The sequence below is a fragment of the Ammospiza caudacuta genome, chromosome 1 (assembly GCF_027887145.1).
Source record: "Ammospiza caudacuta isolate bAmmCau1 chromosome 1, bAmmCau1.pri, whole genome shotgun sequence".
NCBI classification, from domain to species: Eukaryota; Metazoa; Chordata; class Aves; order Passeriformes; family Passerellidae; genus Ammospiza; species Ammospiza caudacuta.
The window spans coordinates 70,833,165-70,858,449 of record NC_080593.1 but is presented as its reverse complement, the minus strand read 5'-3'; the positions used below and the strand labels follow the sequence as shown (position 1 = coordinate 70,858,449).

Genomic DNA, 25,285 nt, shown 5'->3' with positions numbered 1-25,285 from the left:
TCTGATCTTTCACCACTAGATAACAAGAGGAACATTAAAATGAGAAATGTATTCTTAGAGAAAGATGACCTGACAAAGAGGTGCCATAAATTATGTAAGTGGTGGTAGATAGTTTAGTCTCGGGTGAATGCTTCCTCTTCATGCAGCTCTTAGGGTCAATTTTTGTAGCACGCCAATTGTTACCTTAATGCAGTTTTATAAAAGCAAAAGTTACCACAATTGATAAAAGACTCAACTTTCCTTTGGTGTAGATCCTAGCATGGTATTGTGTAGGGAGTTGGGGTATTTTTGTCTCAAGCAAGAGAAAATTTGATTAGAAAATGTGGGAAACAGCAGCAATGGTCACAGGTCATAGTGAAAATTGTCTGCCCAAGCTCTGCTTTTGTGCTGGCTGCTCATGTATCTTCTTCATCAGTTACTATTGTAGAGATGTAAGCTAATTACTGGCAGAATTTCTCTAAAGGGATGTAATTTTGAGAGCTTATATTTACTGTGTGGCTGTCATATTTTATCAACTTGGTTGTGGTTTTTTTAGGTAGGTTAACTCTTTTGTTTGAATTTGAAAAATAGTAAAGCATGTAGAAAGAGAAATACATTTTGCAATTGCAATTTTCAAACAGCTAATTCTGCAATTGATTGCAAGTGTGCAAAAAATTTACCCGTGATTAAATTTCATCGAGATTTATCCTGAAACCCATAAAACCCCCTTATTTCATGCTACATTATTCCATTTTGATTTCCATACCACCTTTTAAATGCAACATTTAGAAGCTTCTCTTTTTTTTTTACTATTTTTACATTTCACAGAGGCAGAAAGTTAGTGCCAGTAAAGAGAGAATAGCATTTTCTGTACTGTTTAATTCTGAAGTGTTCTGGCAAAGGATCCATTCCTGGAATTTTTAGTGCATCCATAGGCAGAATAATAAGCCACATTTTCCTGCCTATTTCCAAGATATTCGCCCAAAGAAATCAGACTTGCTTTAATATAAATCCATCTGAGAACAAGTTTTCTGGTCTCATCATGTTTTTAGATTAAAATTTTTGGGGTTTATATATTAATAAAGCCTCCCTTCCTAACACTGTGCTTCAATTACCTTAAAATATCATGTTAATTCTGTCCATTTTCTTCGATTTTTTCCACTGTGTTGGATAAACAAGCTTGAGGAAGTAAATGCTAGAGAAACAAAACACAAAAAGGCAACTTAAGACAGTATTGCATTTAGTTCAGTATTTTGTCATTTTTGTTAGGATTAATAATGTTAACCAAAACAAAGCTGAGTTTGCTATGCCAATTCAAAAATACCTGGAATTCTCAAGGAGCACTGCAGGAATGACCAAACCAAATTAGACTTAGCACTATTAACCAATGGCCAAAGGAAAAAAACTGCTACTTTTTTTTTGTTTTTTAGATTTTCATAGAGTAATGTATTAGGAGCTCCACTCATAGCATGCTGTCTTTATTGCTTTCCTCTTTATATGCAGTACTGCAGTCCTGTTAAATTCATTCGAACAGATTTTATCTTACATAGGGATGCTCTCCTCGTCAATGACCTTCTTATATTTTGCTAAAAGTACAAAACATTGTTAATTTTCCCATAAAGGAAACCAAAGGCATTTTTATTCATGCATTAGGCATAAATCCTGGCTATGTTCTGATGTGTTCTTCATTCCTCCATTACTGTTTTTTGGTGCCAGGTTCTTAGTTACCACATCAGATCTTCTTAAATGCTTTTCTGAGTCGGCCTTGCACTTCTTGTGTTTTTCCCCTCCTGATTTCTGCATCTGACTAAAAGGATGTGATTTATTACAAGTACTTTTTTCTTTAACCGCGATTCTATGAAAATGAGTAAGATTTTCAGATATGCCAAATGCATTTCTAGCCATCCTTTAGTCAGAAAATGGTAGAAAATGTTCATCTGTGATTCTTTGAGCTGAGAGGCTGAGGACCTTTTGAGAATGCCAAGCCTGGTGCCTATCTCAAAATACATTTTAAAAATGTCTAATAAAGAAATCAAGTATGAAATTTGCAAATGAAAAGCTGTGTGATCCTGGAAGTGTGGTTTAATTTACTAGATTCATGGTTACCGTAAATCTAACAAAAAACCCCATAGCCTTTCTTAGATTAAATAAGATTGTTTTCAACACAAGTAGCAATGAATTAATTGCAGTTTATTTTAATACAAAACCTGTATATCGGCTTATTTACCAGATTAAACTTTGCCTGTATTCTGGTGTGTTTAGTTGCAGTTAGAGGTGAGTTTTCAACTTAGTTTCTTCACTATTTTTAATCAGTATCTGCCTGCAGCTGTGAAGTTTGCAAGCCTTTAAATATCCTGACTTAGGGAAACGTGAACACTTACTGGCAAAGATGATACAAAATACAGTTAATTATCTGGCCTTAGTTGAAGCATCCAGATGTAGCCTTTCCTCATTTTTATTTATTGTATGCTTCTTACAGTAAAGCTCCTAAAAACAGATGCTCCTAAGTTTCCAACTGCTTTTCTGGTAAATCTGGGGTCAGGTAAATCCAGGGTAACTGGCAGTTCAAGAAAAATCCCATCCATCCTTTACTTCAAGCCTTCGAAGACCTAAAATTTTCTGCTTACTCTTCTTATTGCAGCCAGTGATGAGTTGAGAATAAGAAGTTGCATTTGAAGGTCATTTTAAGTACTGGTAGTGCGGAAAGAATAGGATGTCTTTCCACCTTCCCTTGGCCATATGCACCTTTCCTTATACTTCAGTGCTCCCACTGAGGCAAGCTCACTGATCAGTAAAGCAATGTTTCTTTTTTACTGAGTTAGTTTTGCACCAGATTATCTCACTGCAGCTGCCCTGCAGCTGTGTGATGGCTAGATCCAGCAAAAGGAAGCGCTTTGGGTACGGGAGAACAGGGTTGTCCCAAACAGTATCTTCCCACTATTAGATGGATTTAATGCTTTCAGAGAAAAAAATAACTTGACTATCTCTAGATTCCTTTCAAAGATGAGGTCTACAGATACTTTTCTTGACTGCATATAGTTTTGCTTGTCTAAACTTCTAAATCAACGACTTTTTGTCTGGTCTCCGTGGAAGGAACATGCACTTTCAAAATCATTTGCTGCAGATGGAGTAAGCTCAGACTTTATTAGAAAGACTTTTTCACTGTGGAAACTTAAGACTTTTTTTTCTTTTGTAACTCAGCCTTGGAACACAATGAATGTTCTCTCTCTATTGCTAAATCGGAATATCATGTGTAAAAATAATTACAGTAAACAAAGTAGCTTAAACATGTAGAAGGAAATATAACAAATTTATTGCATGAACACAGAGTAATTTAAGTAGGTTTAGACTTTACAGAATGTCCTAAAATACCTTATTTCAGACAATTGTTCAAAAATGCCTTTTTTTTACACTCCTAGTTACATATGCTTAATATGCCTTTATCTGTACTCTGCAGTGCTTTCCACATTTCTGAAACTCAACACCTTGGTTTATTTTATTTTTTTTCCCCACTGACATACTTTTCTCTGTCTGAAAGTGCATTTTGAATTGATTTAATAGGACCATTCTTCCTGGGTTTAAAACATCAAAATTTTCAAACTAAGATTCATTAATACTGTTTTCCAGGTTGCTGTGCACAATAGCTACCAATGTGAAAAGAAATTACTTTCTGCCTTCTAAAAGGAAGGTGAGGGAATAGTAAATTGCTATTGTATGTTCTTTTCTGAATAAGATGAGAAAGAGAATTGCTTTCAGCAACTGATTAAAGATCATGTATTTTAAAATCATCATAATTTCTAAATAAGCTGCCTTCATAATAAGAAGCTACATATTAAGGCTTTTTGAAGGTTCTAACATGGTAGATAGTGCTCTTCCAAAACTTATGTATGAGGAAAAAGTCCTCCTCATGTTTTACCTTTTGTTGCCAGTATGTATGCTTTGATCGAGGTTTGGATATTACAGTTCATTTTTGGAAATGCTCATGTGTGCCCCCTTCAGAAGCTACATGATATTGCATTGGTCAGCAATTAATGGTATGTAATTAATGGTTCCAAAACGCCAAATTTTAAAAACCTCTGAGGCAGTGTGTAACTTAGATTTTTATCCATGTCTATTTTTAAAGTATCTTTCAAGAGTATGTTTCATAGAATGACTTCAAAATATGTAAATTAAAATCATTACAGTTTGATGTGATTCCAATAGTACTTGCAACATTTGGCTTTAAAATGTCTGTTTATGTTGTGGTTGCCGTTCTGCTGAACTTGCTTTTCAGTATGTAAAGTTAATTGCACTACAATAATTGGCTGCCTCTGACTGAAAATGATATCTAGAATTGGAATCATGTCAGTAGAGCCACTAATGCTTTTGTTAAAAAATTGTAGAAGTATTTTTGTTGGTAAGTACTGTCCCCATTGTACACAAAATATCACACAAAATAACACACCTTCTTCTAAGATAGATAGACAGATAGATTGCAGTCTCAAAAATCCATCAGTTTCATTTCAGCATTGATTATCTTAATAAATATGGTGTCCTAATTAGATTTTTTTCCCCTCTGATGACTTTAAGAATAAAAATAGAGTTGCTCTTATATTTCCATGAGAGCAAGACTTCCTGTAATGCTTTGTGTATGATCAAGGGATTGAAGGGTCAAATTTGGGTGTTTGAGAATAATGAAATTTTCCTTCATTTTTCTCTTTTCTTTTTTTTTTTTTTAATTACACACTGGTTTTACTCACCTGTCTCCTCTACCTCCCCCCAATGAAAATTCCTCCTTTGAAAGAGGATGGAGACTCTAAGGGCCATTCTTTTTCAGAATAGCCACCCTCGCTCACTCCTTACAGTAGGACTGATGCCCCAGGGTTCCTGTCTGGGTTGACTTGTTAGCTTGCATCTACATGGCATGAGCAAATAGGGATGGCACTGGAGAGGAAACCAGTTGGCAATGGCATCTGGCATCACTGTATGCATGGTATGTGCAGTTTATGGCAATATTTCAGACCTAGTTCAAACTTCACCCAGTAGATTGAATTCCAGGTATCTCTTTGAGCACATCAGATGTAGTCTTGGAGTGCTTCTTCTAATCTTTTCACCTTAAAAGAATCCAGCTGAGGAGCTTAGGTTGCTCTGCCAAACAAACTGGAGCAAGATAAACTGGAACAATTGAGAACCTGCTTTCAGAACTGTATCTGTGTTTTGAACTAAAATATATCATTACTTGCTTTTTTCAAAGCACTGAGTATCACTATTTTCAAGGGTAGTTTAGCTTCGCTCCATTCTACTGAGAACCAGCAGAAAGCAGTAGGAGGTTTTTTTAAGCCTCAAATATATCTGAAGCAATAGGAGCTGATGGCTATTTGATAGAGCACATTTTATACATTATCAGATTAAAAAATTGAAAGGGAAATCTTATTTTATATGTGCTGCATATATATAGGAATAATACTTTAAAAGAGAAAAATACTGATTTGTGCTGGTTATTCTGAACAGTAGAAGAGGGAAGTAGAAAAAAGGACTACCTACACTACATTCATTGTTCATATTTTCAGAATAAGATAGTGTCATTAGGCTATGCTAGTAAGTCTCCCCCTCCCTGTGAAAGATATTAGAGTAAATTATAGTAAAATAATAAATTAGTGCTGGCAATGTGCATTTCCTCCTCCATTAGTAATACCACACAGAAATAAGAGTTCAGGATTTTACCATTTTAGGACAGGAGAAAAATAGCATCTTAAAAAAAAAAGGCATCATGAAAAAAAATTAAACCTCTCCTCTGTTTTCCTGTTGTTTTGAGCAAAATTACACAGCAACATTGTGATAATGGTTAATGCTTCTTAAATTGTATTTTAGGAGTGCCTTTTTATAGATGAAGGGAAGTGATGGGGGAATGTTCTAGCACTTGATTTTGGGATCATCAAGGTTCCCAGTGATTCCCTTTCTACCCTTAAATTATTGGTAATTTCTTTTTTGTGACATCTGTGACTTATAAAGCAGAAGTATTATGTGTTTAAATGGTACTTTTCACAATACAAACTTTAATTAATACCTGTACAAGATGGCTAATTTAGATTATAATAACTAACAGATTATTCTGTCCATATGTTTGTGGGTTTTTTCCCTTAAGCATTACTGTCTTGCTCAAGAAGATACATGAAGTCTGTGTCAAAGTAATGGTTAAAATTCTGCAGTGTCTGGCTCTAAGCCCTGTCTTCCACTAGGCTCTGCTGCCATAAAGCATGTTTGTATTTTTTTGTGTCTAAAGAGAAAAATAACACTTTATTTTTAATTTTAAAAATGTTTAAAAGTGTCACTTTGATGTAATGTGTTCCCACCTATTAAAATGTTCTGCATTTTAACTAGACTCTTTATTCTAGCAATCCATCAAAAACTGGAAGCGGATGGAACGGAAAAAGTAGAAGGATCCATGACGCAAAAACTGGAGAATGTCCTGAACAGTAAGTTTTGTCCTTCCAGCAGCAACTATTTATGGACTTTGGACTTTCTAACAGGCTTTAATATTTTCCTAGGAATATTGTAGAAAGTAGAAAACAGTCTCTCGTCCCTTCCCTGTTTGGTGACAGTGGTTCCAAGGTGTGATAATGCATCTTTTGAAATAAGTAGCAGCGGTTGCCACGACTTTGGGCAGTGTTGGTGATAACAAAGCAAATAAATATCAAAATAAAGATATTCTAAAGTGTTTACTTTAGATTCATTTTGGTTGGCTCGCAATTTGAGTGGATGAGGAAAATGAAGGAACTACATGGATAGACAGAAGTGTAGAAGGGTGGGCTGAGCTAAATACCGTGATTGTGAGATGTTCAAGTAAAGGCAGAAAAAAACCCAGTTATAAGATATTTGCAGTAACAAGGTCTATTGACAGAATATTTTTCACTTAATGTGCTGGTATTTAGACTATTTGGCATGAGCATTCTTTCTAGAAACCATGAAAAGCTGTCAGTATTTTGTTTTCTCTTTCTCTGTATTAGCTGTAAGGTTGCATTGAGAGAGATGGCTTGAATTTGCTGCAGTTTGGTATGTGTTTCATCAGATCAAAAAAGTTCCTTTTTTTTTTTTAATTCTGGGACTTCTGCCAAGATAATTTTACTTTGTTTCATTGTGATTTTTTTCACAGAGGAAGGGATGTTTCCCTTAGTGCTGTATCAATAAGCAGGAATGACATGCAGATAGCTGACTCAGTGTTGGAAAGTCTGACTGTGTTTTATGAAATCAAGAAAGTGACATGGAAGTTCACTGTTTTTCTTCTCTTGTATGAAGAAAGCAGTGACTGTATGTGTGTTTGTGTGGGGAGCACAAAGAAAGCAGGGGGTTTTGTGAACAGCTCTAGTCCTTTTTAGTCATGATTCCTTGATGCTCACAATAAAGATGTACTTTGAACATTGTTATTCCCTCATTTTGATGGCTGAAATGAAAAAAACCAAACTGCCAAAAAATTTTAAAATCACCAAAAAACACCACATAAAGCCTCACACCTCTATGTAAGGACTGTAGCGTGTATCTGTGTGCAGAATATTGGTACATCTAGGTAGGAGAAAAGAAGCATTTGTTGAAATTTTCCAGTGCAATCCTCAGTGCTCTGTATTTAAGCCATGTCATGCTCCAAGCACAGATTCCTTGGAGGGCACTTTCCCTTGTATTAAATCATGTAAGAGATTTTAAATAAAAAAGCAAAAACTTAGGTCTGTGTTATTTTCCTATAGACACTTATATAAGACAAATTTACCTATAATATGTAATTACTGTTTCATTTGATAAATGGTGGCTGAACTCTCTATGTAGACAATGCAAGCTGTCTTTTTCAAGCTGGAACGGTAGAGAAACTTGTGCCAGACACTTCAGAGTGGTTTGAAGTTTGGCTCTGCTATGAAAAGAATTGGCTGCTTTTCCTCATGATACTTTGCAAGTCATCATGGGTGGGAGGCAGGGAAGTAGGAATACAAGGATTTAAAAAGAGTAAATAATATTATGCAAAGTAGTTTAGGATCAAAGCTTTGTTTCTTGCCTGACCATTGAAAAGCTTCCATAATCCATGAGTAGCAGGGACTGCTTTCAAAGATGACTTTAATTCTTTAGTTGAATTGTGCATTTTATGGACTGTAGGTGCATGTTTTAAGAGACAAGCTCTGTTGTGTGAGCTTGGTTACAAACCCTTAAAAATTAGCATGTTTTCCACAGCATCTGAATGCATGTTAAGAGGGTTCCAAATTCTTGAATTAAAGTGGCTTGCTATAGTGAAAGAACAATTTGGTGTTTTAGCTGAAATTATAGATGTTATAATAAGTATATATGTAACAAGTATACAGTAAGTATAGATGTAACAAGCTGTTAAATTTATTTTATTAAAAACATACAGTGCCTTATAATTAATTTATTGAAGAATGTATATTAAAGGAAGTAAATAAAATTCCTTTATGTAGTGTTTTTGTCAGGCTCTAAGACAGACAACTGTTGAATAACTAGAGATTTATTTTGAAGTAAAAAAATTCACGCACTGTAGATGAATCATCCATTTTGAAAACATAATTAGTCCATATAAGAACTGAAACTTTATCTATGGATGTTTCATCAGTAATCAAGAGATAAAGATTGTTATTGTAGAAAGAATTTGGAGGGATGAGGAGGGAAGAAATGTTACAATATTTTAATTCTAAGATAGACCTGTTTTGCATGAAGTATTGAATTTTATGAATACATTATTAAGTAATTTGATATATTTCAATTTCTTATAAAACAGGAAAAAAAATAGAATCATATTTTATTAATCAAAAATACCCTAAAAAAATAGAATCATTTACCTGAATTGAGGATTTCATAAAGAGTTGAAAATAGAATTCACTGTGGTCTTCCTGCAGTTGTCAATTACCTTTTAAAAAAGGTTTGCATTAAATAAAAAAAACCCAAAAACCAAAAACAAACAAAAAAACTTTGTGAATATAAATTTAATTCCCAGGTAAAGCACATTGCTTCTGGAGTGTTAAAAGAATGCACAAGAAACATATGAATTCAAACAAACAAAATGTTATTTACTAGAAAGATTTATAAAACAATCATTTCTTATAACCTTGAGAAAAATCATACTTTAACAGTGATCTGTATTTAAATGTGCAGCTAACTGTTTTCATTGTGCATTTCTCCTTAATGGATTAAAGTATTTTATCCTGAATAGTATGTGGTGGAAATAGATGTCCTGACAAAACTTTTTTTACATCAAGGCTTCAAAATTTCAACAAAGTTTAAACATTATTTAGATATAACAATTATTTTACAAAGACTACTTTTAACATGAGCAGGCCACCCACAGTGTTGACTAGAGAAAATGGCATGCAAGCCACCCAGTGAGACTGATGTAATTTTTTTCATCTTTGCTTAAAGTATAGTCACTAGACCAGATAATGTAGAAACTTCTACATGCAATGATCAAAAAGGCTAAAGCGGTTCCCCCTTTTTTGTTTTGTTTTGGTTAATTAAAAGTAAGTCATAAGTTGAAAAATGCTAATATTCATATGTAGTGTAATTCTTGTCTACTATAAATGAAATTTTATTATTCTGTGTTAAAAAGCAATCTTTATTAGAAAATAGAAGGCTTTTTAGTTTAGGATAGCAAAGGTTTTAGGACGATATGTAATGTATTTATTGAAGAGTGTTTGTAGATAGTATAGACTTAAATACATGAAATTGTTGGTTAAGGCTTCATCCTGTGTGTGATGAGAGTTTAAATGCAATGTGAAGACAATTTGTATTCATTCTGTTACAGTGACCAGCTAGTTAGACTTTTTTAATCATGACGTTGTTTTTGTCTTGACCATCAGTACTTTTAAGTGGGTCAAATATTGTTAATAATTTTTAAGACTTGACTTTAAAACATTAAAAACTTTTTTGCAAAACCCAGTGATAACTTTAGAAACTCTGACATTAATTACCAAAATGTAATTATACTTATTTTAAATGTAAAGCTTTCTATGACTTTTTCTATATCCTGAGATGCATAATTTGGTATGCATAATGTGTATCTGGAGCCAAAGCAAACTATAAAATATCTGCAGCAAAGCTAAGCATTTGAAATAGGAAAGAGTGATTGTTTTTAATCACACAGGGGTCTTACCACATTAAAATGCTAAGTGGTTCACTTTGAAATAGAATTTCAGCAGTTGTAAAATGTTAACACAGTTGAACAAAAAATATCAAAATCAGCAGTAATTACTCATTTGCTCTAAAAACACCTTGAATAACTCATTAAAATGAAGAAAATCTGTTTGTGATTACTTACTCTACTTTTTCTTACTGTCACCCTTTTTTTGAAATAGGAGCCAGTAACACAGCAGATACCTTATTTCAAGAAGTGCTGGGTCGCAAGGACAAAGCTGATTCAACGAGAAACGCGCTTAATGTTCTTCAACGCTTTAAATTTCTTTTCAATCTTCCCTTAAACATTGAAAGAAATATCCAGAAGGTATAATACTTTAAAAATAATTTTCTGTTTGCTGAAAGTAGCCTTTTGACATTGGTCTTTTTCTTAACAAATGTAAATGCTTGGTTTTGTTTTTAAGGGCGATTATGATGTGGTTATTAATGACTACGAAAAAGCCAAGTCCCTCTTCGGAAAGACAGAGGTTCAAGTGTTCAAAAAATGTAAGATGCAGATTCTGTTATCTAATGGTTTTGGGGTTTTTTAGCTTTAAGGCTAAAAAGCACATAGGAGACCAAAGAGCTTTTTGTGGTTTTGATACAGATTTTCATCCATACAAATTATGGATTTATAGGAGCCAATTACTCTAAGCAACATATCTGGAAAGTTTTCTGAGTGAGGTATATACTACAAAATGTGGAATCACGGCCAATTTTATTTATTTATTTAGGCTTGGTATTACTGGACATAAAAAAAGATTACAGCAATTAAAATGTGACTTTGAGTATCTTTCTCACATATTGTTGAAAAGACTTGAAAGTCTAATTCTCTGGTTTTATAAAACTGTCTTGAATAATATGTTCAGATGTGGCTTGTTATAAAATGATTTTTATTGATTTCCACATTAGCTCCAGAAATGTCAGATACCCTAGGAAACTAATGTAATTTTCAGTTCATGACACTGCTTAAGGACACATTGGATTTATTCCTGCTCCCTACTCCTAGATTATGCTGAAGTTGAAACCAGAATTGAAGCTTTACGAGAACTTTTGTTGGATAAGCTGCTTGAAACTCCGTCAACGTTGCATGATCAGAAACGTTATATAAGGTAATCATTTGCGTAGTGGCTTCATCAGACATATGGTGTTTAATGTGTATTTAAATGTTTCCTAAATAGGGTAGTGAATAGTTTCACTATGGTTTAAATACTGATTTTAAAGATGTGAGTATTTTGAAACTTCATGATTATATAAATAATTGCAATAGAATGGTACTGGATTGTTTATTGAAGGACTGAAAACCAGTTCTTGAATGAGAACAATTTAATGCAGCATAATTGAGATTTGAATTTGATTTTTTAAATCTAGAAGGCAGGTTGAGATTTTGTTGCATTCTCTAAACCCACATATGGCAAGCTGCGTTTGAAATGACCAGTCCTAGTCTGCATACCTCAAAACAGATTCCTTATTAACTTGTCTTATGCTTCAGTTTGACTTGACATTGAAATGGAATTGTTCTGAGTCAGATGACAGGGAGGCGTTAATGCAGACTGTTCTGTTGTTTGAAAGTGATATTGGCTCTTTTATTGCTCAGCCTTAACAATGAAGTTCCTTTGTATTTCATGAACATGAACCAGTTTCCCAGTTTTCATTAACATTTACAGATTATCTATTTTTCACAAAAATGATGTCTGTTGTAGGGCTACTGAGATGAGTTGATGATTCAACTTTTCATTTGTTGGTGCCAAACTTTAGAGTGCTCTGGAACATTTGATGGCTTTATTTAGAAAGCTTTTGAGATTTGTATGCTGCCAGGGCATCCTGGTGTGTCTTGACAATCTCAGTGTTTTTATCAGTTATTGTAAAAAAAACAGACCAAATGTGCTGTGCAGGAAGTATTTGTAAAATTCAGACACCTACACAAGGTCGTGAGCATTCTGTGTGCGTACAGGCCCAAGTGTGGTACTGGTGTCTTAGGTCCCTTTGCATCGTGTGAGTTTATGACTACAGTGACCTGTGTGAATTTATGCAGAGTGCTTCTCATTCTTCTGGATGCTCTGTAAATATTGCCTGTTCATTGGAATTGGTTTTTAAGATCAATAGTTCAGCGTTTTATGTCTGTGAAGGTGGCACTGGCCATTCCTTTTCTCTGTGACACTTGAAAACTTTAAAGAGCAGCTGTTTAACCTAAGCCGGGTGTTAGGACCTTTTCTAAGGGTTCTTTGAAACACTTATAGTTTATAGTATATGTACAACTTATAGTTGTACATGCGCTTGATTCTGGTTTTCCGTTTGAGGTTTCTTGTGGGGTTTTTTTGGTTGGTTGTGTTTTATTGATTCTTGCTTGAGTTTTTGGGGTTGGTTGTTTTGGTTGATTATTTTTAAGGTGTTTTCATTTCTAGCCACTCACCTTGAACTATTGAATCTTTAAAATACCCTAGCCTATGTAAAAGCATTTGTTAATGTAACAAAATGTATTCCGCATGTAGAAGTATAATAAGGCAGAGCAGGGAATGCATGAATGTGGAATGATTCAGTTCTAATGACTCAAGAGAATCCCAGCTGACAAAATTGTTAAATTGGTTTCACTATTCTAAGTATACATGGGTATATAAGTGTAAATTTTCTGAATGCAAGGTATGAAGTAGATTTTCTTCAGGGGACTTCAGCAAAAATGAAAATAACAAAATCCAAATTGTAAAATAGTTTGCATAAATCCTGCCCTTTTTATGAGTGTTTTTTCTTCCTTGATACACTTGTTTTGTATGTCTCTGAAGTTGAAGGCTGACCAAGACCTAAAAAATGACCTACTGTGGTTTTCTCCTTCAGATGTTTAATGTTTATAAATAGGCTTCAATTCATATTTTCCTCTCATTGTATTACAGTATTCACACTGGTAATTATTTTATACTGTTCAGAAATAGTTTACCGTAGCACTTAGCATCCAAGTAGATGTACGTATTTCAAGACCAGTGGTAATACTTTTTTTAGTTTTGTGCCTAAGACTAAAGTCCCCCGTAACACTGAAAAGGACTTGAGCTCATAATTTATAAATGTCACCCTGTCAAAATGGTTAGTTGTATAATTTTCTCATCCATCCAACCAGTCCTACTTTGACAGTTTATTTTTTCTTCAAGTGCTGCAGACTTTCGTCAAAGAAGGCAGAATTCAACACAGTCCTAATTAGCATTAGGTATTATTGTAGTAAAACAGCTTTTGTGAGGGAGTGAACATTCCCTGCGCTGCTTAAGATAATTTATCAGTATAGTTCACCTTAAGCATCTTGACTTTTTTTAATCTGTCCCGAGTCTCATTCATGCAAAATATGAGTGCCTCAAACAGTAGAGCAGCCAGCACTTTTTGAAAATACTCTTTTAGAAATCCTGTTGTCAGATAGTCTTGAATGCCATACATGAGACACATTGTTTTTGTGCTCTCTTCGAAATCACAACAGCTGGCTTCTAGTGCTCCTCTCTCCCTAAAGACAGACATTATTTTGCTTCTGCAATTTAGAAGCCACAATCCTTTTTGTTATCTCCCTCACTTCTTTTTTTTCAGACTGTGCATGGACTAAAAACCACCAGCCCAAAATAAACAAAGAGCCCAGGAGCTTGATTTACATATGTTTGTGCATGCATGTGCTAAAAGTAATGAGCTGCCAGAAATTAATTCCTTCTATAATTACTTGTTAAAATTACATGATGATACAATCATATAATATCAATTGGAAGAAAAATACTATATTTTATGTGCTTGAGATGCCATCACTAGTTTCCCTCAAATCTGAAGCACTAAACTGCCACCTTGCAGATAAAGAGTTTGGTTTCCTGCATACTTTACTAGAGACATAACTGGGAATGCATATTAATATGATATTAAAGAGTTTTTTATCTATACATTTTTTGGTGGAATTTTTCCTTACTAATTGAAGAAGGGCAAATGCAAAACTTCTGTTTGCAGTGGATGTGAGCATATCTTATTAAATATTCTTGAATTTTTAAAATTATGTAAAAAAAGTAAAAGTATTTCTTAGTACATACTTAGTCTGTTTTAATGAGGCCTTCAGTGTGTCAAGTCAGAACTGTGATTTTTGGACTGGATTTTACAGATATCTTTCTGATCTTCATGCACCTGGGGACCCAGCTTGGCAGTGCATTGGTGCTCAACATCAGTGGATTCTGCAGCTCATGCACAACTGTAAGGAGAGCTATGTTAAAGAACAAAAAGGCAAGGATACATTTTTATTTTATCTTTATATATAGATATATGTATATATATATATACACATTGACATTTAGGAATTTGTCATTGCCTTTTATTTTATTGTAGTGTTCAGAGGATATTTAGGTTTTCCCCATCAATTTAGATAGCTTTTAACAAAGCTGAATACTAACTTAATTTTTTTTTCTTTATTCTGTTATAAACACAAAACAGCAGTTGGAGTTTTCTTTTTGCTTAATTTATAAGTTTTAAGCTCTTTACATGGCAAAAGCATTAAATTTCAATAATTTCTCCATGGTTTACTGTTCTCTTGAAGCATTTCTTTGAGGTCATATCAAGTTTGGATTGTTCTGTGAATCTGCTGGTTAGATTACTTTGTTACAAGATATTCTGTTAATATATGGATACCTGGGATATTAGGGCACAGTGGAATAATGCTTAATTCCTTGACATGTAGTGAATGATATTATGGAGTCCTCTTCTTTGTGTGCAGTTTCAAAATTCAGATTGCACTGAATCTGCACAGACCTGGGAGCTGGACAAAAGGGATATTTAGGCAAAGTTAGTATTTAGACTGATATGAATACATAGTTATATTCTGTCTTTGACAACGTTGCTCCTCAGAAAAATGTTTAGGTATTGCTTGCAGGTGTTGCTGCAATTTAACTACAAATTAACAAGATCTATCACAATGTATAAGTATGAAAAGCCTTCCAGCAGGTGGAAGGCTGCTGGCCTGACATTTCTAGTAGTAAAATCTGAAAACTGGATTTTCAAATTAGGAAATAGAAGCAGTACTTTGTTTCTTAAGAAGTCTTACAGAGTTTGCTGCCAGTTCTGAAATGAATAGGCATATTGGAATCTGGCATCCCTTGGCTTACAGGTAACTCCCATGTTTAGTGTTAGTGCATGCATATCCCAAGCCAAATAAGGTTGTTTTTTTTTTCCTGAGAAACCACAACAGTTTTACTGAGTTGGAACTGCTGTAGAAATGTGCTGTAAATTTTCTGCAGAGCAGAACATTGTTGTTCTGCAACTCTCTGTTGCACACGTTGTGACATGAGATAAGGAGTTCACAGGATGCATCACTTGTGACAGCAATGTCAGTAAGTTTTAGCTTAAAAGTGTGCACAGACCATCGTTGTTCTGCTACACAGTGTGAAGTGCTGTGGAAGCAGCTGGAATGCCACACTGTTTTCCAGGCATCTTGATCAAAATTTACAATGTTTCCAAACCCCATCTTCTTTCCTTGTCAAAAGCCCTCATGAGGCACTGCCACCAGCCTCACAACATTATGTTATCAGGAGCAAAACTCACTTGTGAAAACAGCCATGGTTAATAATTTGAAGCTTCTTTCTTCTTTCACTTAAAAAATTTTGTATGACCATTTTCCACTTTTTAGCAAGACACATGATGATACTTAGTGCTTGATACTTTTGTTTTAGTAGTCTCTGTAATTCTGATATGCAGGCTCCAGTGAATGAGTGGAAAAAGTGTCAACATTCCTATATAAGTTTTGAAAAATCTCAACATGTTTGGTATTTTTCTTGCAACAAAACTGCTTTCCTCAGCCATCATGTCAGAGGGGCCATTATGATACAGCTCTGTTTGACTCACAGAAGAGGGAAGTTAAATTACTTGAAAGCAAGTGCAAGTATCAATAGTTAATATTTTGTGCATGTATGAAATAAATGCTAACAGCTCATTGAATGCCAATCATTTTTTTCCCAGCCTTCTATGTGGTGTTCCACTGGTAATAGTTTTTTGTACAGATTTTAAAATACTCAAGAATCAATCCTAGCTGATTTAATTTCTCACTTAGTATCTAGTAGGACAAAGGAAAGTCGCTGAGCATGATTTTAATTTTCCACAGATGTTTAATTTTGGCATGCACCAGGTAGGAGACAGAAAAAAGAGAATTTAGAAGGATTGGTTTTAACTGCCAAGTAGAACAATGCTGGTTGTGATCAGAGGCACGGCATGCATTTTAGTCTACTTTAATAGGTGTGTGCTTTTCAAACAAGGAAGGTGTGGAGATTTGCTTAATTTGGTTATGCAAGACTGTGGGATCTAATCAGCTCAAACAAGTTAGAAATGTTATTTATAGGTTTATAAATTCCCTAGGCCCTTTTTAAGATAAAATTATAATAAATTTTCAAGCATATAAGTCGTCCACTTAACACATGCTTCAAAAAAATATTTAGTTTTTTGTTTATCGAGCATTTGGGGGAAGAGATGGATCATAGGACTGGTATTCTTACGAAAAGAATAGGTTTCCATTGTTTCTAGCAAATGGCAGTTTTCATACTATGAATGCTGAAACAAGCAGACAGCAATTACAGTTCTACCTTGGGCATACCAGCTATTTCTGGCTATTCTTACCTTCGTTCTTTTGCCAACTGAATCTGTGGGTTCAAACTGATTGAGTCAAAACTTTTCGGCATAGTAAACTTAAACCTCAGTAGCAGATTGTATCTATTTTTACATTTCTGTGAAATTTTTCACCTTTCAGCTGAGCTTTTGCCAAAGTATTTTGCTACTATTTTATTAGTTTTGAAAGGAGAACTGTGCTCTGAGTCATTACACATGACTTTTTCTACTTTAAATAGGTTTTGAATTAGACAAAGTGTCTGCTTTTCTTACCTGGATATGGCTGGGGTTTTTTAAACCATTAGACTTTCTGGACAGGATTTTTGCAGATGATTGTCAAACTGCAAATATTCTAAAAGATTTTACTTACTGGCCGTGATGTATTCAGGAAAGGAAGGCTTACACTGCAGTTATTTGTTAAACAAGCTAAAACACAATCCTAAGTAAATTCAAGAATTTATTCCAAATTTAGTCACTAGTACAAGTCAACACTGTATTATATGGGGCAAAATTGTTCCAGTTGTCTCCACACAACAGGAAGGCTGACCCATTAGTCATTACAACTGAAATAATTTCATTTTCTTATATAGAAATAGCATCTTCTCCTGTTGTCTGTAAGAGATTTTGCCGTATCCAGAACAATAATAATGGCAGTCGGGAAAAATCCCCAGTACTGACAAGAAGTCAGTCTAGTTTTCTACATCCTCTCTAGGGTCCTCACCTGATGATTGTGTTCTTGTTAATAACTTCCAAGGGTCTCCAAATTGAAGGACAGGAGTGAGCTAATTTAGATGCCAAGGTATTGCAATGTGCTATCAGAACTTTGTGTATTAAAGATATATTTAAATACATGTTTGTTTTAGGTTGATAATGAGGTATGTGTTTTTGATCTAAGTGTGCATCCTTCACTACTATCACAGATTTTTTTTAAAAAAAAACCTCTGAGCTTGTATATTACTAGAGATGAACTCCATTTTGTAAGAAATACTCAGCAATTGGAATTATGTCGTAGATGTGCAAAGTATCATTTAATATCATATCATGGTGCAGTTTCTGACGCAACCTGAAAGAAGAAACCGTGGCAAGTTTACATGACTATAATGATGCTGGAGTTCTTTCTCATATTTTATTTCAGGGGTCAGCAGAAATCCTGTGTGTTTCCAATACTGTCTGTTTCCAGTTAATCCAACTTGTGTTAATATTATTTCCAAAAACTGAGAGCATATCCAGCTGTGCTAAGCTTTGTCAAATAATTGGCATTGTGATTTAAATAGCTGACAACTGCCAACAGCAAATTGTTTAATTGAATCTTTTCTTTGATTTTAATAGACATTGATCATCTATTACAATTTGATCGTTAGTTAATTAGTTGCATTTATTTCAATGGGTGCAAGTAGGATGGGGAATTCTCTCAAGTCCTGTGTGTATGAAGTACTTCACAGCAGCATTTTGGAGTCTGTTATTTCCCTTGAGGAATAACTCTGTATGTGCATCGATGTAGTGTTTCCCCCCTCAGTCTAAACAACCCTGTTGGCTTGCTGATTAATCTTGTGTTATGTAGATTAATGTTTCATTATGTGCTAAAATATGACTGGTGTTACTCGCCCATCATTGCCTTTAGCCTATCTGTTTCTTGCTGTAGCAGACCTTCCTCATTTATGAGGCAAAAAAAATGCAGGCATGGGATATTTTTATTGTGAGAAACTGTTTGATTCCAAGCCCACATGTTTTAAGGAGTGAGTAGAAGTGCAGATAAGAGAGCAGATCACAGTCCCTCCTGTGCGGAAGTATAAGTAGCCAGGACAAAGAGACCAAACAGCATTGCCAAAAGCATAGTGAGGCAGTACAGGGGATGCCAGAATCATTAAGCTCCCATGCTCCTCTCTTTGTATTAAGGCATTCTCCTGCTTCTCTGATGGTCAGATTCTTTCATTAAAGGTGCAGCTGTAGATGTGGGACCCATGTGTAATTGGCTAGAGCTCTGGCTCTGCTTATGTAGTAGTGCTTCTAAATATATGGATTTATTGCATTAAATAGAAAACTTAAAATGCTATCTGCCTTACTCATGGAATAGGCAGTTGTGCTCCTTTGTTGTTTTTGAAACTTTTGTTATGGTTATGAAATTTTCCTAAAGCATGGATTAATTAGTGTTATCTATCTAGTCATATCCCACTGTTCTGTCCACTGGGAGGACTCTGAGTAGGTCAAGCCAGGTTGCTGCTGTTGTTTAGTATGTAGATATGTTAAGAAGATGCATGAGACAGAAAAGAAATGGAAAAAGAGTGTTTTTTCAAGCCATTAATATAAAGGTTACCATGGTAGAGCATATGCTCACCCAAAAATGTATTTATTAGATTTCTACTAAGAAACATTTGAATAGTAAACTGATTTGTGCTGGTATTTTATGCCTTGTATTGGCTAAAGCCCAAATTGCTGCTTTTGACATATGATCTTCTGATTTGTAGACGTCTAGGGACTTTCAGATCTGGTACCTGGATACTAAATGGTTTCCTTCAGTTAAGATTTTACGTATTTTTAAATTGCAACTATACTTGGAAATTTATTATTAAATCATAATTGTAGTTTTTCACTATGGTTTATGCTTCCCAGATTTGTTGGAGTGCAGGAAACATGGAGAACATAATGACATAAGATGACATGAAAATAAATGTAAATAAATGAGGTTTAGTTTAAAATTTTCCTGAGGCACTGGGCAGATAGCCAAAAGGAGTTAAGCAATGGGATTCTTAATGCAAGTATAAGGAAGAGAAGCTGTGGAGGTTAAGACTATTTTCTGTGTGGCCAGTGGTTATTTGCTTAGATTTTAATAGTGGCTTAGTAGGTTTCATGATCCTTTGAACTAAAATGGGTATGAACTGCCATCCAGTTATAATTAAACTGGCTGGGAAATCTTTAATTTCTTAACAGGTTGTTGCAAACTTTGTCAAGTCTCACTCCTACAAATTCTTATTAAAACCACTTTTTCCAATACCTTTGATGGTGATTTGAGTGATCTAAATCACTCATTTGTGATGCAAATCTTTGAGATTTCATGTAATATTATTGAAAATAAGCTACCTGTTAATAGCTAACCTGATTAGAAACTAAAGCTGTAAATGGAAACATTGACATGGTTGTAGTGTGATCTTCTTGCTGCCCTTTGATTTGCAAAATATATAATACACAACCCATTAAAGTTCCCAATGTAGAGCTAGCTCTCCGAACAGGAGTATGATACTACAGTGTCTAATAGTACAGTCTTTGTGATTTTTTTTTTAATCATTATAATTTTTTTTAGTTCTTATTGCTGAAAAAAACCTATAATTTTTGCAACACTGAGTATGATGCTCAGCTCTCCAAATATTGTAAAAAATTCTGCAGGGTTTTTGTGTGCCAGAGTAACAGCAGCTGTACTTGGTGTGAAAGAGAGAAATGGATGTCTTGACCATGTTGCTCTTTTTTTCTGTGCCACACTGAGATTCTATTCACCTTGCAATGAATGATCCATCTTTGTTAGATCAGACAGGCCGGCAAGGCTTGTGTCAAAAGGGCCTTTTCAATTTGTTATCCTAGCAGCTGGTTCTCTTCCATTGCCTTTGCTTACTGTACATCTGGAAGAAGAATTCTTGCAGCTGGGAGCCATTTCATGTCTAAACCACATCCCCTGTCCATAGCAGAAATACCCTTTTGACAGCAGATGTCAAGCAAACCCTTAATGGGTTATTAATTAAAAAAAAAAAAAAAGTGAGAATAAAAATTGATCAGTACAAAAATGGATAGCAGACTCATTTTCCTCCTTTACTACCTGTATTTGTAAGTTTCCTGTAATGTAGACATTTTAGTAGAACGCAGCATGTTCAGAAGTTCAGGGGGCATTCTTATTTTATGTGCTATTTTAATAATATTAAAGTACTATAAAGAGAGTAACTATTGGGATTAAGAAGCAACACAGGTAGCTTAAAACCAAAATTTTAAAGATTATTATGATTGAAGATAGAATTAAACTCTTCAGTGGCCAGAACTTTATCTTTGTGTCCACTCCAGTCTTCAGGACTTTTTCAGGAGGAAAAAGTGAGTTTTTCCAGAAGTGCTGATGATCTTAATGTCTGCTGGAGATAGTAAAATGAAGTAATCTTTATTTATCTGCTGAACTTGAATGCTTGGCTCTTGTTTCCTAATTTTTTGGTGTGAAGGGCTGACAATAAGGAATATCCTTAGGCTGTGAAATACTTAGAACACCACTAGAATAGGCCCAGTTACCCTTTTTGTAGTAAACTGAAAAACAGTTTCATTATAAACACATTTACAGTAATGAAGACTAGCCTTAAGATTTTTAAATGCATTCATTTCTAAATATCTCCCAAAACCAATTTTTTCTATCAATTTTAATCTTCCATGCTCATCTCTTTTCTAGAAAAACAACCCATTTTCTTCTTGATCACTATAAAATGTCAAGTGAGAAAGAAAAAGACCTTAAGAAAAAGAATAAAATTGCTATTCATCTGCTGAATAATAATAATAATAATAATAATAATAATAATAATAATAATAAAAATGTTATTCATCTGCTGAGCAGGTTAATTTTTCAGTAATTTCTGCTGCTTGCCTAATTTCTGGCCTAGCCAAATGGAAATTCTCACCGCGGTGTCCTTGAAAGGAATCTTATCCTGGTTGTGTCGGTGCGGGCTCCAGGCACTGTGTTTGGTCAACAAGCAACAGTGGGTGGTCAGGCTGTAGCACAGGACAAGGGCCCGCTGTGCACAGGAAAAAGTGTTCAAAGGTGTTTGAGGCTGGTGAGGAAGTCTGCCGCCCTTCAGAGAGCCTGGAGGCTGCAGATCAGCCTTCCTTGCTATTGTAGCCTGTGAGAAAATTCGCTGTAAGATACATAATGGGTAGGAAAATAGAGTAGCTGTGTTCACCTGGTTGCACATCTTGTCGGGTCTTTTTTTGGTTTTATTAATCTTGCTCATATACATCATGTATGTGTTGTATGTACATGTACATGTTGTATATGAGCAAGTCTGTGTAATGACTGCCATTTGGCTTAACATGGAAAATCTCACTTAAAAATTACTTAACCTAAGATTGGTCACTTGTTAACAATTTTCTTTGTCCCTGAAGGAAGTACTGGCACAATATTAATCCCCTGATCACCAGTATCTTTTGTAAAAATCTTTACTGGAAGTCATGTAATTGATGCACTGGGCTGACAGAATTGCAGAGTGGCTGAGGCTGGATTATCGAGGGAGGCAAGAGATCTGTGACTCCTCCAAGAAACCTCTGCCTGCCAGACCTCAGAGGGGGAAAAAAACCCAGGCAGCTGTGGAGCAATGGATATTGCAGAACAATTTTTACACTCAGTTTGGTAATAATTTAGGAATATGAAGGTAAAACAGCTTTTAAAATTTTAAATCATTGACTGGTTTGCATATCATTGAAAAATTTATTTTAGGCAAATTTCAGTTGTCTTTTTAATGGAGGTTGTAACACTGCTTGCCAAGAGCTTGCAGGTAACAATCCAAAAAATGGTGTCGAGGTTTGTACTGTACTGGTTGTTTGGTACTGTAGGAACCTATAGTATGATAAACCTTCAGTGCAGGTGGCTTTTGATTTACAGAGAGTTAGAGAAATAATATCAAAAAGAACTGTACTTTTACTGTGTTCTTTAGATTCTTATTTTGGTGAGATCTTACTGCACTAGAACAGAAGAGAAGTGAACAAAACCACTGAAATATTTTATTTCACATAGCCTCTGAATGCGCACCTTCAAAATATCACCACACAAAAAGTTGGAACCCACTAAAATCCTTTAAAAAATAAAATTAAAGTAGTACTGAGATCCTTAAAACTTCATATTTGATCTTTACATGGTTATATAGTTGTAAATGTAATAAGCCATTAATTAAACTTGTGTTTCATCATAACTGCTGGGTAGAAGAAGATAATGTACTACTTTTTCTTTTCCTATGTTTCCTTGGTTAAATATACACTTGGCACTGGAGTCTCTCACAGATAATGCTCCATGTAGATGCTGTATTTTGGAAAAAAGTACTTTGTAGCTTCAAAGATGCAGTGTATTTTTTAAAAGTAAGGATCTACAGAGAATACTTTTTCATGTTGTTTATACTTCTTGAAACCTGTTAGCACAGTAAAAAGTTAATTTCTCAAAACTTTGCATTGTTGCTGTCCTACATTCAGGATCTAGGAATGTAAAAATAGTACACAAATCAAATACTGAGTGGGCAGTAAATTAGTATTTGGTTAGTTTATTTAGGTTTATAAATATTATTGTCTGCAGTCCATACTACTATTAATTCATTGTATTGCATTATGCTGCTAAATTTAAGCTGCTGGCTCCAGAGAGGGAATGACTTGGGATAGAAGAAAAATTGTTTGTAAGTTAGCTCTCACTGTTTTTTACAAGATTTATGTGTTAGTGTGCAGTCTTCATGCGCTATCTTCTGGTAGGGTGAGAGCAAGATCAGCTTTGCTAATGTAGTCCAGATGTTTATTAGTCCTGAGGGTATATGTGCTGTTGTAGTTCCCTGCTGCTGTGTTATACTTGCTTGTAATGCTAGACAACCAATAAAGAAATTAGTTCATGTTAAACTTTCTTTTCCTGGTATGCCAGCAAACTGATGATGTGGTTTTTCTGGTGGAACAAGAGAGTATTCTTTACATGTTTTCTGTTACATGGTGAATATATAAACCATTCAGGCTGCATGGGCTTAGTGCATCAGCAGCAATACAGTTACCTCAAGCAAGTGGTTTTAATTGAGCTAATTCACATTAAGGTGTTTTAGTGAGTGTCTGTTTTTCTTAATTCTGAGGTTTAATTGGCACTGTCATATTTAGAGACCATCTGTTTACAAGGCATTCTTTATATTAACATGCTGTCTGAAATCTGAGAACTTAAATTGTATGCAGAGAGATCAGAGGAATTTTTTGTTGTATTTTTTGTGAAAATAATGCTGCTACACTCTTGCCAGTGGGTTTTTTTTTTTAATAAAATATGTTTTAAATAGCAATGCCTGTTACAATTTTGATTTAGCCTTCTTGACATACTTTCTTTTTTTTTCCAAATAAAATGCAAATATGTTCAATCTCACTCAAATGTTCCTGAAATCAAGGAATTGTGTGAGACACTTAAATTTTTTCAGGGTCTTCTACAATTTTCTTTTCATTCAGTATAGAATTCCTGTAAGATAATTAATTTTTATATTTATTTTTTTAAATCTGAAGAGGAATTAATTTGTTTTGGTTTTACTTAATTCTATAAGATGGCTGGGTTGTTTCCCTGGATGCTGATTACTGCAAAGCTTTGGTTTTTTGCTTTTTCATTATTGTGCATTTTTAATTCTTTCAAAAGGGAAAATCTTTCCACAAATTCTTGTTCAAGCTCTTGAACAAGATCTACATACTGTAGAACATACTGTAGATCTTGTCTGTGGTGACGGTGGATAATCCACCTAAATCACTGCAGCAGATTCTGTGTTGCTGAAAACTCATCAGTTTTAAAGCTGATAAAGATGAGCTGCATTTAATAAGTGGTGTAGGAGTTATGCAGTGAACAGAATCATAGCACAGCCTGCAGACAGGGAGGCTGAGTCCACTGAGAGTGTAAATAGAGTGTGTCAATCACAATTGTGAGTGATGTAGCACATTGGGTCTATTTACTTATGTGTCTTATACTATGAACTGTAAGATGATGAGTGGAAGAACTGACAGTTATTTTGGTAATGATAATGCTGCTGTGAAAGGCCATAGGAAATTTCTTTAAAAGCCTTTAAAGAATTATAAGAGAAAGAACTTCTTTCAAAATGAACTAAAACCCAATACTGTCACCTATTGGAAGTTTGTGATAAGTTTCACAATACTTTATATTGCTCTTTAAGCCCCAGCTGTTAAAAGGATTAGGTGTATCTTTTCTGCCATGCTGCTCTGACACTAAAATAAATGTGCTTTGAATAGTTTTTGCTTTGTGTTACTCCTGAATCTGAGTATTTCAGTGTTACAGCTGGTGGTCATCCTCTGTGACCTTGTTGTTATTTTAAGTGAATATAGGTATCAATGGAAAAGAGCAACATTATAAACTCAGATGCTGAGATTCTCACTACAAAATTCAGGATTAATTACCAGGGACGGTTTCATCTCAGTATAAGAAAATAATTTTTTGCCTTGAGAACAATCAATCACTGAAGTAAGCTCCCCAGTGACATTGTAAAGCTGCCATCACTGGAGGTTTTCAACAGTGAACTGGACAGAGTGCTAGATAATCTCACCATGGCCCCCTTTCCCATGAAAGGTCGGACTAAATGGTCTTCTGAGACCTGGGATGTTCTATTCTGGGAATTTTGATTGATTTTAAGTTTAATTGTTACAGCTCAGTTGAGCAATGCTGAAGTAGTTTTTAATGACTACTTTCAGAAATGACTCTATAAGGCGAAATGCATAAAGCAGCAATTTAGACTTTTAAAAAGTTATTGGCAGTGTCACAGTACATTTAAAAATTATCATAATCCTCTTATTTTTCTTATATGACTGTTTTTCAAAATGCATGTTGGACTCCAAG

General features: G+C 34.7%; 1 protein-coding gene across 1 annotated transcript in view; it reads left to right on the top strand.

The window, feature by feature from the left end:
* Positions 1 to 25,285, top strand: part of EXOC2 (exocyst complex component 2) — a 125,383-nt gene that overhangs the window by 40,232 nt on the left and 59,866 nt on the right. The window contains exons 7-11 of the mRNA XM_058802689.1: positions 6,354 to 6,434; positions 10,302 to 10,447; positions 10,545 to 10,626; positions 11,129 to 11,231; positions 14,231 to 14,349. Of these exons, the coding sequence (XP_058658672.1) occupies positions 6,354 to 6,434; positions 10,302 to 10,447; positions 10,545 to 10,626; positions 11,129 to 11,231; positions 14,231 to 14,349 (531 nt within the window). The remainder of the gene's footprint in view (positions 1 to 6,353; positions 6,435 to 10,301; positions 10,448 to 10,544; positions 10,627 to 11,128; positions 11,232 to 14,230; positions 14,350 to 25,285) is intronic.